This window comes from Oncorhynchus keta, chromosome 34, assembly GCF_023373465.1.
Source record: "Oncorhynchus keta strain PuntledgeMale-10-30-2019 chromosome 34, Oket_V2, whole genome shotgun sequence".
NCBI classification, from domain to species: Eukaryota; Metazoa; Chordata; class Actinopteri; order Salmoniformes; family Salmonidae; genus Oncorhynchus; species Oncorhynchus keta.
Genome location: NC_068454.1, coordinates 74155952 through 74169208, shown reverse-complemented (window position 1 = coordinate 74169208; position 13257 = coordinate 74155952). Strand labels below are relative to the sequence as shown.

The 13257-nt window shown below is 40.9% G+C and overlaps 1 protein-coding gene across 3 annotated transcripts; it reads left to right on the top strand.

The window, feature by feature from the left end:
- Nucleotides 1-2608: 2608 nt before the first annotated feature.
- LOC118367866 (gastrula zinc finger protein XlCGF57.1-like) lies at nt 2609-6868 on the top strand. Of its 3 annotated transcripts, XM_035751570.2 has the most exons (4): nt 2609-2905; nt 3682-4041; nt 4120-4189; nt 4585-6868. In XM_035751570.2, the coding sequence occupies exons 2-4, from the start codon at nt 3736-3738 to the stop codon at nt 6006-6008; spliced, it is 1800 nt and encodes a 599-aa protein (XP_035607463.2). In that variant the 5' UTR covers nt 2609-2905; nt 3682-3735; the 3' UTR covers nt 6009-6868. The 3 variants fall into 3 exon arrangements, with proteins under 3 accessions (XP_035607463.2, XP_035607462.2, XP_035607460.2); XM_035751569.2 differs by having other exon boundaries at nt 2613-2784; nt 3682-4189; XM_035751567.2 differs by having other exon boundaries at nt 2616-2905; nt 3682-4189.
- Nucleotides 6869-13257: the final 6389 nt, after the last annotated feature.

Here is a 13257-nt window from a genome sequence, read left to right as displayed (position 1 = left end):
ACTTTAAAATCAATTATACAGTAATCACTTAAACAGCCTGTCATAACTGATTTGTGTCAATCCATATGCCATCAATGGCCTGCACTGGTTTTGATATTGCACCATGTCTCAGTTGCTAATAATCAAACACATTCATTCTATTGAAGATGATTGGGCCAAGCATGAAGGCCACATTGTCATTCCCACATCTTGACAGTGATGGTCTCTACCAATTAGATTAGGGTTCCTATGCTATTTTCTCCAGTCCAGCCATTACAATGAGCACGTCCTCCAATAGCTCCTCCCACCAGCCTCCGCTGTAGTTTAGATATTGGTTACAATAACCGTCATCTTGCTAATTCAATGGACACATTTAATCTTTGACAACACTATTACAGTAAGTACTGCTTTGATAAAGCTATAAAATGAGAAGGGTGCAACTGATACTAAAAGATACACCAAAAGTATGTGGTCACCCCTTCAAATTAGTGGATTTGACTATTTCAGCCACACCCGTTGCTGACAGGTGTATAAATATCGAGCACACAGCCATGCAATCTTAATAGAGAAACATTGGTAGTACAATGGCCCAAACTGAAGAGCTCAGTGACTTTCAATGTGGCACCATCATAGAATGTCACCTTTCCAACAAGTCAGTTTGTCAAATTTCTGTCCTGCTAGAGTTGCCCCAGTCAACTAAGTGCTGTTATTGTGAAGTGGAAATGTCTAGGAGCAACCGCAAAGTGATAGGCCACACAAGCTCACAGAACATGAGTGCTGAAGCACGTAGTGTGTAAAAATCGCCTATCCTCTGTTGCAACACTCATTACTGAGTTACAAACTGCCTCTGGAAGCAACCTCGGCACAATAACTGTCGGGAGCTTCATGAAATGGGTTTCCATAGCCTAACAGCCTGGAGTGGTGTAAAGCTTGCCGCCATTGGACTCTGAAGCAGTGGATATGCGTTCACTGGAGTGATGAATCACGCTGGCAGTCCGATCAACGAATCTGGTTTTGGTGGATGCCAAGAGAACGCTACCTGCCCGAATGCATGGTGCCAACTTTAAGGTTTGGTGGAGGAGGAATAATGGCCTAGGGCTGTTTTTCATTGTTTGTGCTAGGCCCTCTAGTTCCAGTGAAGGGAAAGCTTAATGCTACTGCATACAATGACATTCTAGACGATTGTGTGCTTCCAACTTCGTGGCAACAGTTTGGGGAAGGCCCTTTCCTTTTTTAGCATGAAAATGCCCCTGTGCACAAAGCAAGGTCCAAACAAAAGTTATTTGTTGAGATCGGTGTGGAAGAACGTGACTTGCCTGCACAGAGTCCTGACCTCAACCCCATTGAAGACCTTTGGGATGAATTGGAACGCCAACTGCGAGCCAGGCCTAATCGCCCAACATCAGTGCCGACCTCACTAATGCTCTTGTGGCTGAATGGAAGCAAGTCCCTGCAGCAATGTTTCAACATCTAGGGAGTGGGAAGGCACCAGAAGAGTGGGAAGGCATTCCACTAGATGTTGCTCTTATAGCAGCAAAAGGGGAACCAACTCCATATTAATGCCCATGATTTTGGAATGAGATGTTTGATGAGCAGATGTCCACATACATTTGGTCATGTAGTGTACTTTTAACTGTTTCATTTCTGTGCTGATAACATAGAGATAGATAGAAGACTCATCTTTGTATATGTGCTATTACAGCAAATGTTTTTTTATAACTAACCCAAGATAGACCAGAGCCTGTCGTTTCCAATGGGAGCAAATTCATCATAGTGGGCAGAACAAGCAAGGAGGTGGGCAGAGCTAAGCGCGAGCTAGTAAGATCCTATTGGCACGTTCTAGCATTTATTGGCATATTTCCATTAGGGAACGCCTACCTTGTGAAGTGTGCGTGTGTAATAACTCAATTTGCCCTTGCACTCCTAAACAACACAATTTTTGTAAAACTTTGGCATAGGGTCAAGTCTACAAAATGCAGTCCACTGTTACAGATTCTAGTTTTGGAAACAGAAAACTGTATGGAGATAAAATGTTTCATTGATTAGAACATTTGCAGAATGTTGGACAATATCCATCTCGCTCCATCTTCTCCTACTGCTGGCCACTGGTCTTCATCTCTTCACCATATTTTGTAGTGCGTAGAAACGCCAACCGGATGCTTCACGTTTACATCCAGTAAAATATCTGTCTCATTGCTCTATCTGTGATTATAGTGTCTGTGACAGCATGGGCAGCGACATTGCGGTAATCTCCATTTTGAGGTGGTCAATTTTCTTCTTCACAATTGGCTGATCCCTCCTGATGGCCTGGTTGGACATGACTGCAACAGGGTCTCCAGGAGTGATCAGCCAATGAAGTTGTAAATCCCACCCAGTTGTCTACATTAAAATGGTGGAATCCCTCAATTGTGCTGGCCATGCTAATTCAGCCTGTTGGCCACTAGAGGTCTCTATCGTTCTCTATGGCAGATACTTTTTGGCGAGAATGAATCAGTCGCTTCATCTTTGCACATGACCCAGGGACCTTTGCCTGATTGGTCAGGTTTCGTGACATTAACAATCCAGGAAATGCAGCGTCTTTCCGGTCAAAGATGGTGGATAAATAAAGATGTCCCACTCAGGCCGGTGATCATTGAAATAAAAATGTTCAGTTCCGGTCTGCTTAACGTGGTGGCTCTCCAATGCATTAGCAGTTTGGTCTGGTCTGCTTGGTTCATTGACTGTAGATGAACCAGAATAATTAGGGAGTGGGATGTCTCGCTTCCTCTTCCGTCTCTGTTTCAGATGACAACAATCAGAAATAAGGTAGCTAGCAAAGCTATTTTCAAAACTTTGCTAGCTTGCTTTTTTTTCCCGTGAGCATTTATACGAGAAACACAACTTTTTACTCTCGTGGTTGTCTTCATAATCAAGATAGCTACATTTGGTGGGTGACAATCTTACAAAGTAGCATTTCCTGGTAACGTTAGCTAAAAGACACGCTAGGCTATCTTGCTACAACTATGCAAGCGTATAAAGGTTACCCAACTACGGCGTAAAAATATAGCTAGTTCGGTTGTAGCCAAAAGTTACACTGCATGCTATCCATTTGACCGTGGTAATGATGATAATGCGGTGTAATTTTTTATTTAACCAGGCAAGTCAGTTAAGAACAAATTATTATTTTCAATGACGGCCTAGGAACAGTGGGTTAACTCTGTTCAGGGGCAGAACGACAGCTTTGTACCTTGTCAGCTCGGGGGTTTAAACTTGCAACCTTCCGGTTACTAGTCCAACGTTCTAACCACTAGGCTACCCTGCCTCCCCAATGAAGGGCTATGAAGTAGTAGGCTATTGAGAGTGTTACTAAACCAGACTTCAGCATAGCTAATGCAGAATTTGGGTTTCTTACTTTTTACATGTTGGATGGGTTATTATGATACCTGGTAGCTCTCTGTAATTTTATTTTATTTCACCTTTATTTAACCAGGTAGGCTAGTTGAGAACAAGTTCTCATTTGAAACTGCGACCTGGCCAAGATAAAGTATAGCAGTGTGAACAGACAACAACACAGAGTTACACATGGAGTAAACGATTAACAAGTCAATAACACAGTAGGAAAAAAAAGAGAGTCTATATACATTGTGTGCAAAAGGCATGAGGAGGTAGGCAAATAATAATAATACGGGTGATGTTCAATCAAACCTGGTCTTTTCTCCACAGAATGTAAGGTAATGGGAAGGTGTTGACCTTAGCAGAGACACACTAGTCAACAAGATGAAGAACAAATCTGCGAAAAAACAACACAAAATCAGGTCTAACCACCATCGAGACCCCATCAAAACGGAGTGTGAAACACAGTCAGATGATGTTAACTGCAAAATAGAAGAACCAGACATTAGCCAAGCTCCCTCTCCCAACACTAAAGGGGTAACTTCCAACTCCATCCAAATTAAAGAGGAACCAGCAGACTTTGAAGTACAGAGTCATTGCTTCGATTCTAGAGCACTCCACAAGGATTCTGGAACCGTCATAACCAAGACTGAAACAGATTCCGTTTACATTAGCCAAGGAACAGTAGAGGTAAAAGCGGAGTATGATTCTGATACTGAAATACATAAGGTGGTGGTTAAGAGAGAAACTCAAGTGTGTTTCATGAAGGAGGAGAATGTGGGTGAAGAAAACACAGATGAGGACACCGAAGACAGGAGGGATACAGACTGCAACAGAGGTATGCATACACACCCATCTTTAAAGTCTGTGCAATCTTAAAATTTGCTTGAATATTTGATATTGACTGACTAGGCTAAATGGCTATTTGATATCGAGTTTGAATTTAAGATTCATCATGAAAATATAGGACTACTCTCGTTTACTTTTTAAATTATATTCTTTATTTTAGTTTTCATGTCTCTCTTCTGTAAATCAAATCACATTTTATTCGTCACATACACAGTTTACAGCAGGTATAAAAGGTGCAGTGAAATGCGCTAGCGCCCTCAACTATGCAGTGCATCAGTCAATAGCAATAATAACAATAAAAAGAGTCAGGTCAAAAATACTCTTGTTATAACCATCTAGTATTCTCCCTTTGTCTTTTTCCTTGCTTCTACCACTCTCCCTCAGTCTCTTCTCCTCAGTTCTTTCCTTGCACATACTGCACCATCTCCTTCACCGACCATTCCTTCCTGGAGAAGCACATCAAGTGGAACCACCAGAAAGAGTATCTGGCCATGTTGAGAAACAGTTTTTCAAAGAGCAGTGGAACAGAGACGGTCCCAACACACAGCTGCCTCCACTGTAGCCTCATGTTCCAAACCCCACGGCTGCTTAGCATCCACACCCTCCAGATCCACCCTTCTGCCACTCCCCGGAAACCTGCCCGTCCCCACAGGGTTTCGGTGAAACTCTACACCTGCCCACAGTGTGCCCGCAGATTCAGGTACCTGGGCAGTCTGCAAAACCACTGTGAGCTTTCACACAAAATGGCTGTTGTCAGCACCAATGGACACCTCAGTTGTGCCGATTGTGGGAAGAGCTTCAAGAATTGTTGGGGACTGGGACCTCACCAGTGTCACGAACCAGAGGGCACTGAACCTCAGGACATTAAGCCTGTGGTTTGTCTGGATGTCGGCTTCCATTGCTCAGAGTGTGGCAAGATCCTCTGTAGTCCACAGAGCCTGAACATTCACATGCGCATTCACACCGGAGAGAAGCCTTATGCCTGCAAGGAGTGTGGCAAAAGATTTTCTGAGAGCGGCAGTTTACGCAAACACCTGCTGATACACTCTGGAGTCAAGGCATTCAAATGCCAGGAATGCGGGAAGGATTTTGCCCGTATGAAGGGTCTCAGGAGTCACATGACCACTCATTCTGGCAAAAAGCAGTACTCCTGCTCCCACTGTGACCGGCAGTTTGGATACAAGTCTAGTCTGACCATTCACCTACGCTCTCACACAGGGGAGAAACCCTTTCACTGCACAGAGTGTGGTAAAGACTTCTCTATCAAGAGAAACCTGAGGCTTCACCTAAAGATCCACAACAATGAGAAAGGCCACCAGTGTGGGGAGTGTGGCCTGAAGGTGATAGACATTGGGGCGTTGAAGACACACATGCGCTCACACACCGGCGAGAGGCCTTACCACTGCACAGTGTGCAGCAAGCAGTTCATTCGACTGGAACATCTGAAGAACCACCAGCGCACTCACACAGGTGAGAGACCATATGTCTGTTCGGAGTGCAGCAAGAGCTTTGCTCAGTCTGGAGATCTCACAAAACACATACGCACCCACACTGGAGAGAAGCCCTATGAATGTTCTGTCTGCCACGGCTGTTATACCTCTTCAGGGGATCTGGGCAAACACATGAGGATCCACAATGGCTCACGTCCCTTTCCCTGCCAGCAGTGTGACAAGAGTTTCCGCTTGGTCGGCCACCTTAAAACTCACATGAGGACCCACACTGGGGAGAGACCATACTCCTGCCCCCGCTGCCTCCGGACCTTCGCTCGCACCCACCACCTCTCTGTTCACCTGGCTCAGTGTCGCTGATTGATGATAATGATTTGCCTATATATATATATATGCACTGTCGTGCATTTCTCAAACTCATTGCTTTATGGGGGTAACTCACCCTTTCCACTATTCCCAATGTGTCGCCCTTACCTGGGGGGGGCAGCCATATTTCACCAGAACACTGAGGTGGTGGGGGAGGGGGGTATTTGGCTGACTATTACAGCGGACAAACAAGCTGTAGGAAGCATCAATTCAAAGGTCCAAGAGCTCCAGACATTGACACTCCACTAGATACAGCTAGATGTTGGGCAGAGTTTAGTTTGCATGCAGTTTCAGATTTGTTTTCTGGACATTTAAAGGATAGTTCACGACAAAATACAAATGTATATACTTTCCCAATTACCATGGCGTTAGGTGTAGATGATTCATCAAAACGTCAAGATGTGATTATAGCGCAATAAAGTAAGGTAGACGTCAGTTACTATTTTGAGTGAATTATCTCTGTTTTGTACTATATCTAAAGTTTTGACACTATTTTACTGAATGTATGATGACATTTTTTTTCTTATGAAGGTGAGCAGATTGGGTCTCTGCAGTACATACATGAAACAAATACTCTTTATACAGCCTATGTACTGAACCTATAACCTACTTTAACTGATAGTGTTGTCTTGGTGTGTGTGATAAATAGTAGTGTTATCTTGCTGTCTGATAAATAGTGTTATAACTGATTAATTACATTGTATTTATTCTAAATGATTAGGCAACTGTTATTATAAGAATGTGTCAATGACTTGATATCTACTAAGTCATTACATTGACTAATACATATGAACAATGTTAAGGCTGTTTAACCAAACCGTGCACAATGCAATAAATTATTTCAAAAAATGGTATATTGATATATTATTTTATTATGTAGATGTGTTTTGTTTTGAAGCTTACCATTTCTGTACAATGTAAGCCTAATAGATGCTAGGAATTAATATAGCACGTACAGTGCCTTCAGAAAGTATTCATACCCCTTGACTTATTCCACATTTTGTGTTAAGGCCTGAATTCAACATTGATTTAAAAAATATTTTAAAAATCTCACTCATGTACACACAATACCCCGTAGTGACAAAGTGAAATATGATTTTAGAACTTTTTGCAAACGTATTGAAAATTAAATACAGGAATATCTCATTTACATAAGTATTCACACCCCTAAGTCAGTATTGCAACTGTGAGTCTTTCTGGGTAAGTCTCAAAGAGCTTTCCACACCTGTGATTGTGCAACATTTGCCTCAGCTCTGTCAAATTGGTTGTTGGTCATTGCTAGACAACCATAGATTTAAGTGAAAGATCTGTATATGATGATGAGATGCTCATGTCTCAGCCCGGAGTAGTTTCCCAAAGGCGGGAAGGTAGCCCACGGGACGGTAGCTTAAGCCCATAGAAATGCATTGGCTTATTTTGGACAGATTTTTGTGAGAGTGAACCCTCTTGCTTCGCCTCTTCCTTTCTGCTGATATACACTAATATTGAGTTGCACCCCCTTTTGCCCTCAGAACAGCTTCTCCTCAGGGCATGGACTCTACAAGGTGTCGAAAGCGTTCCACAGGGATGCTGGCCATGTTGATTCCAATGCTTCCCACAGTTGTAGGCTTGATGTCCTTTGGGTGGTGGACCATTATTGATACATACAGGAAACTGTTGAGTGAGAAAATCCCAGCAGCGTTGTAGTTGTTGACACAAACCGGTGCGCCTGGCACCTACTACCATACCCCGTTCAAAGGCACTAAGCTATTTGCTGCTGTGCATTCTTGAAATCACTTGCATCGTTTGAACTTGTGTTAAATCCACTCCTCAGGTCATTGAGGACCACAAACACGTTTGTCCCTAATAGTATCCTAAAGTAAGCCAGACAGTCATCACCTGGGAACCTTACTCGCATATTAATTTACAGCCTGAATATGCATCACTTGGACTAGGGTCCCAAACAAGCTTGTCTGTGTCAATTCAAAGGGAATTGCTCTATTATTTTTACGTCTGTAATTAAGAGGACATAGCTTTAACTACCACTCGGGCATAGATGTATTTAGAGCTAAATAATATTGAGTGTACCTTTGTTTAAAGCTGGAATCAATATGTTTTACACCGTGTCCATTTTTCATTTAGCCTCGTCATGTCTGTGCAGAGGAGGAGCCGGGAGATAAATGGGCTGGATCTTCTAATTCCCCTGTTGCAGTTATCATAATTGTTGAACAACCACGGTTTTTAAAGATCGGGCGTTAGGGGAGGCAGGCCACACAAAGAAAGTTAATAGATTTAGAAAATTGAGATGGATTGTGCAGCAGACATATTTAGAATGTTCCATTGGTTTGGCAGGAAGATGGACAAATATGATCAGGAGTTGTGGTGGGGGAATAAAACAGAGTACACACACAGGGCGGCAGCAGAGAATGCATCCTGCTTCACAGATAAAGGTGTTAGTGTGAAGATATGTTGAGTGAGTGTGTGTCTCTGTTATGGTTAGTACTGTAATGGCCGGATGTGTCATAGTTTGAAATCCAGAACTGCCTTAATGCAGATGAGTTCACCCGTGAATTGTCACTGAAGGGTCCTAATTGACAAGCAGTTCCTTTCTCGGGGCAGCAGGGGGAAACCGCTAGCTGTCGATGGATGCTTCAGCCAGGGAATACAGGAGGGAATCTCTCCTCCTCTGAGTTAGGGGCAGGCAGGAGGAAGAGCTTGAGTGCTGTTAAATGGCACAAGCTAGAGACGGCAGTAAACAGACTTAGCACATTGTTTCAGATAAGCACAGAATGTCCGAATCAGAAGGTCTCTATTCCATTTGATAATGTATTATTTGATCTATAAGGTTGATCAGTGTTACATGTATTCTTGTGTCTATAATGTTGATCAGTGTTACATGTATTCTTGTATCTATAATGTTGATCAGTGTTACATGTATTCTTGTATCTATAGTGTTGAGCAGTGTTGTGTATTCTTGTATCTATAGTGTTGATCAGTGTTACATGTATTCTTGTATCTATAATGTTGATCAGTGTTACATGTATTCTTGTATCTATAGTGTTGATCAGTGTTACATGTATTCTTGTATCTATAGTGTTGATCAGTGTTACATGTATTCTTGTATCTATAAAGTTGATCAGTGTTACATGTATTCTTGTATCTATAGTGTTGATCAGTGTTACATGTATTCTTGTATCTATAGTGTTGATCAGTGTTACATGTATTCTTGTATCTATAGTGTTGATCAGTGTTACATGTATTCTTGTATCTATAGTGTTGATCAGTGTTACATGTATTCTTGTATCTATAGTGTTGATCAGTGTTACATGTATTCTTGTATCTATAATGTTGATCAGCGTTACATGTATTCTTGTATCTATAATGTTGATCAGTGTTACATGTATTCTTGTATCTATAAAGTTGATCAGTGTTACATGTATTATTGTATCTATAAAGTTTATCAGTGTTACATGTATTCTTGTATCTATAGTGTTGATCAGTGTTACATGTATTCTTGTATCTATAGTGTTGATCAGTGTTACATGTATTCTTGTATCTATAATGTTGATCAGTGTTACATGTATTCTTGTATCTATAATGTTGATCAGTGTTACATTTATTCTTGTGTCTATAATGTTGATCAGTGTTACATGCATTCTTGTATCTATAATGTTGATCAGTGTTACATGTATTCTTGTATCTATAATGTTGATCAGTGTTACATGTATTCTTGTATCTATAGTGTTGATCAGTGTTACATGTATTCTTGTATCTATAGTGTTGAGCAGTGTTACATGCATTCTTGTATCTATAATGTTGATCAGTGTTACATGTATTCTTGTATCTATAATGTTGATCAGTGTTACATGTATTCTTGTGTCTATAATGTTGATCAGTGTTACATGCATTCTTGTATCTATAGTGTTGATCAGTGTTACATGTATTCTTGTATATATAAAGTTGATCAGTGTTACATGTATTCTTGTATCTATAGTGTTGATCAGTGTTACATGTATTCTTGTATCTATAGTGTTGATCAGTGTTACATGTATTCTTGTATCTATAGTGTTGATCAGTGTTACATGTATTCTTGTATCTATAATGTTGATCAGTGTTACATGTATTCTTGTATCTATAGTGTTGATCAGTGTTACATGTATTCTTGTATCTATAGTGTTGATCAGTGTTACATGTATTCTTGTATCTATAATGTTGATCAGTGTTACATGCATTCTTGTATCTATAGTGTTGATCAGTGTTACATGTATTCTTGTATCTATAATGTTGATCAGTGTTACATGTATTCTTGTATCTATAATGTTGATCAGTGTTACATGCATTCTTGTATCTATAGTGTTGATCAGTGTTACATGTATTCTTGTATCTATAATGTTGATCAGTGTTACATGCATTCTTGTATCTATAGTGTTGATCAGTGTTACATGTATTCTTGTATCTATAGTGTTGATCAGTGTTACATGTATTCTTGTATCTATAATGTTGATCAGTGTTACATGCCACAAGTGGAATACACCCCTTTTATTTAGCACAGTTTTCTCCCGTCTAAAACTACTTTTAGAACCTGTAGAGAGAGACAACACAGCCAATGCTTTTGTGTTTCCTATTTTGGAACCAGTCATTGTGTCCAATGACAAACCTCTCTCTCCTACATTCTGTCCTATTTTCTATAATATTCACATAATTATGGCATGATGCATCTCTTCCCTCCCTTCAATAATATATGTTTTCTCTCTATGGCTCTTATTTTCCATCCATTATCTTTCTCCAGCCTCAAATACATTGTATTTATGGTGCTCCAGTATACTCTATGAATGTCTGACTCTGCAATGACATTATATTTCATCAGTACAATATAGATGGTAGTATTGCGGATACTACTGCAAATCATCAACAAATCGAAACATGAAACCAAACATTTATTTAGCCTTCGACATCCCAAAGACAAACGGCAAAAGCATTTTCAATCTGTCCCCCTGACAGACAGTTGGTAGTCTTTTAGGTTGCAGTCTGAAAATTGAATTACCTCATATTGGATCCTATAAAAGTCCAGTTGGGGGGGATTTTCTTTCGGTGATGTAATTTGAGGTATCCAATTTTCCTCGTATTTACTGTCTATATTTTTGTCAATTTGGCAGAGGAACACATTGTACGTGTTGGTGCTTCGGTGTCACCGGTGTCGTCGTGGTACTGTGGTTTTGGCTCTCATTGGCCCTGGAGGTCAGTGTGTGGGAAGAGAGGGTGGCTCTATGGGGGCTTTTGGAGCCGCTCTCGGCCCGTCCCTTTGGGCTCCACCAGGTCCGCATCCACTCCTCTCATTCATGAAGGGGTCAGAATACGGGTCAAAACATCCCGTTAGACTCTGGAGAGACGCGCTGGTGTGTAGGCGTAGATGAAACTGGGTATTTTGGGGGGGCTTTGGTATAGGCTGCAGCTGGTAATAGTTATTTCGCTTCACTCTCTCACAAGTCCAAAGACGCCTAAAACTATTGGTTTACACAAAAGAAGAAGGAAAAAAACAACTCAATTGTTTGGTAAAGAGTGCTATGAGGAGGCTGGTGAACAACGTGGGTATGTAAGTGGGGTCGCGACCCAAAGTGGACCACTGATATGTTAATGGTGGATCGCGACATGTCAGAGTAAAATATATATATATATAGCCTATATATTTTTACATTTATTAGGAACTCCCTCTGGGTTGAGAGTTAGAATAGTACACAAGGTTTCATTTTGAAATTTGGTTGTGCCTCAGCAATTTTCGTCTTGTTATGTCAATCACTGACAGTCACTCAATTAGTCATGTCATCGAACAATTTTTACATGGTAAATTAATCTAGCCAGTTTATCTAAAGTTGAAGTAATCAAGGCTGAATACCATCTGGGCATCGAGGGCACACAGACCACAATGCTGTTTACTTTCTGCATCTACGTCATATCTCTGAGTCTACCTTTAAAACTGAGAAGATTTCACTCCATCCCATGGCAAAATTAGTAGAATTGCTGAAAATTGTTATAAAATTGCAAAAAAGGCCCCACTTTTTAAGGGGCATGTTATTATGAGCTTGGGCCCATGGAAAACACTGAATTTCTCATTTAGGTCCCAGAACATTCCCATGAAGTTCAAGTTATGGTTTTATCTAATGTTAAGATGATAACAAAATGTTTTTTTTTATTTTTTATTACCCAAAACATTATTATGGGAACTTTTAAAGAACAGATGTAATGTGTTCTGGGAATATTCTGGTAACATCAGGTGAATGTTTTTTGCACCATAAAAGATTCAAACACACAACTGGTAGAATCACCCACACAAGTGGTAGAATCATCCACACAAGTGGTAGAATCAACCATACAACTGGTAGAATCAACCACACAACTGGTAGAATCAACCACACAACTGGTAGAATCAACCATACAACTGGTAGAATCAACCACACAACTGGTAGAATCAACCACACAACTGGTAGAATCAACCACACAACTGGTAGAATCAACCACACAACTGGTAGAATCAACCACACAACTGGACAGTTTTTGTATTTTGAGAACATATATTTTGTGATATCACCATAATGTTCTCACCAGACTGTTTCTATAGACCTAATGAAACATTCTGGGAACCTTTTAAAGAACAGATTAAATGTGTTTTAGGAATATTTTTTGCAACATCAGGTGAATGTTTTATACAAACATTCTATAGTCATCAGCACGACTGGACCGTTTTTATGTTATAAGAACATTTGCCACGACCTAACGAATGTTCTGGGAACTTTCACAGAAACAGTTTTGGTTTGCTGGGCAGGCTGAAAAAGTACAACAACCTCTGTCCTAGACCATTTCTGCCAATTATTTGTTTCACACACTGGCATGTAGGCCTATAGATAGGGCCTGTGTTTTGAAGATCTGACCTAGAAAAACTCAGGGCCTTAGTTATATAGCCTATATGGTTCCAGAGGTTTTCCTAGTCAGGACATGTATTGTATGTAGTGAGGACTTCCAGGGCTATCGCTAACAGGAACTGCTAACCACTTTCTCTTTGCTTGATTATGGGCTTGTCCAGCTGTACCATCCAGCTAGCATCTGTCGCGGCCGCTGCTGTCGGGCTCTCTGACCGTGGCCTCCCTCCTCTTCCATCCCCATGTAACCTTTTGCTCCCTCTGTCTGTGTAGGGAGGGATAGAAATGTGGATGTTGAGAGAGACTGACAGTGTGCGCTCCCCTGCTCAGTAAATATGAACTGCACCCAG

What these genes read in the sequence shown, in the direction of transcription:
- LOC118367866 (XM_035751569.2), top strand. Translation starts at nt 3,736, where the DNA reads ATGAAGAACAAATCTGCGAAAAAACAACACAAAATCAGGTCTAACCAC. An exon ending in GGATACAGACTGCAACAGAG is followed by an intron (nt 4,190 to 4,584) that starts GTATGCATACAC and finishes ACTCTCCCTCAG; the next exon opens with TCTCTTCTCCTCAGTTCTTT.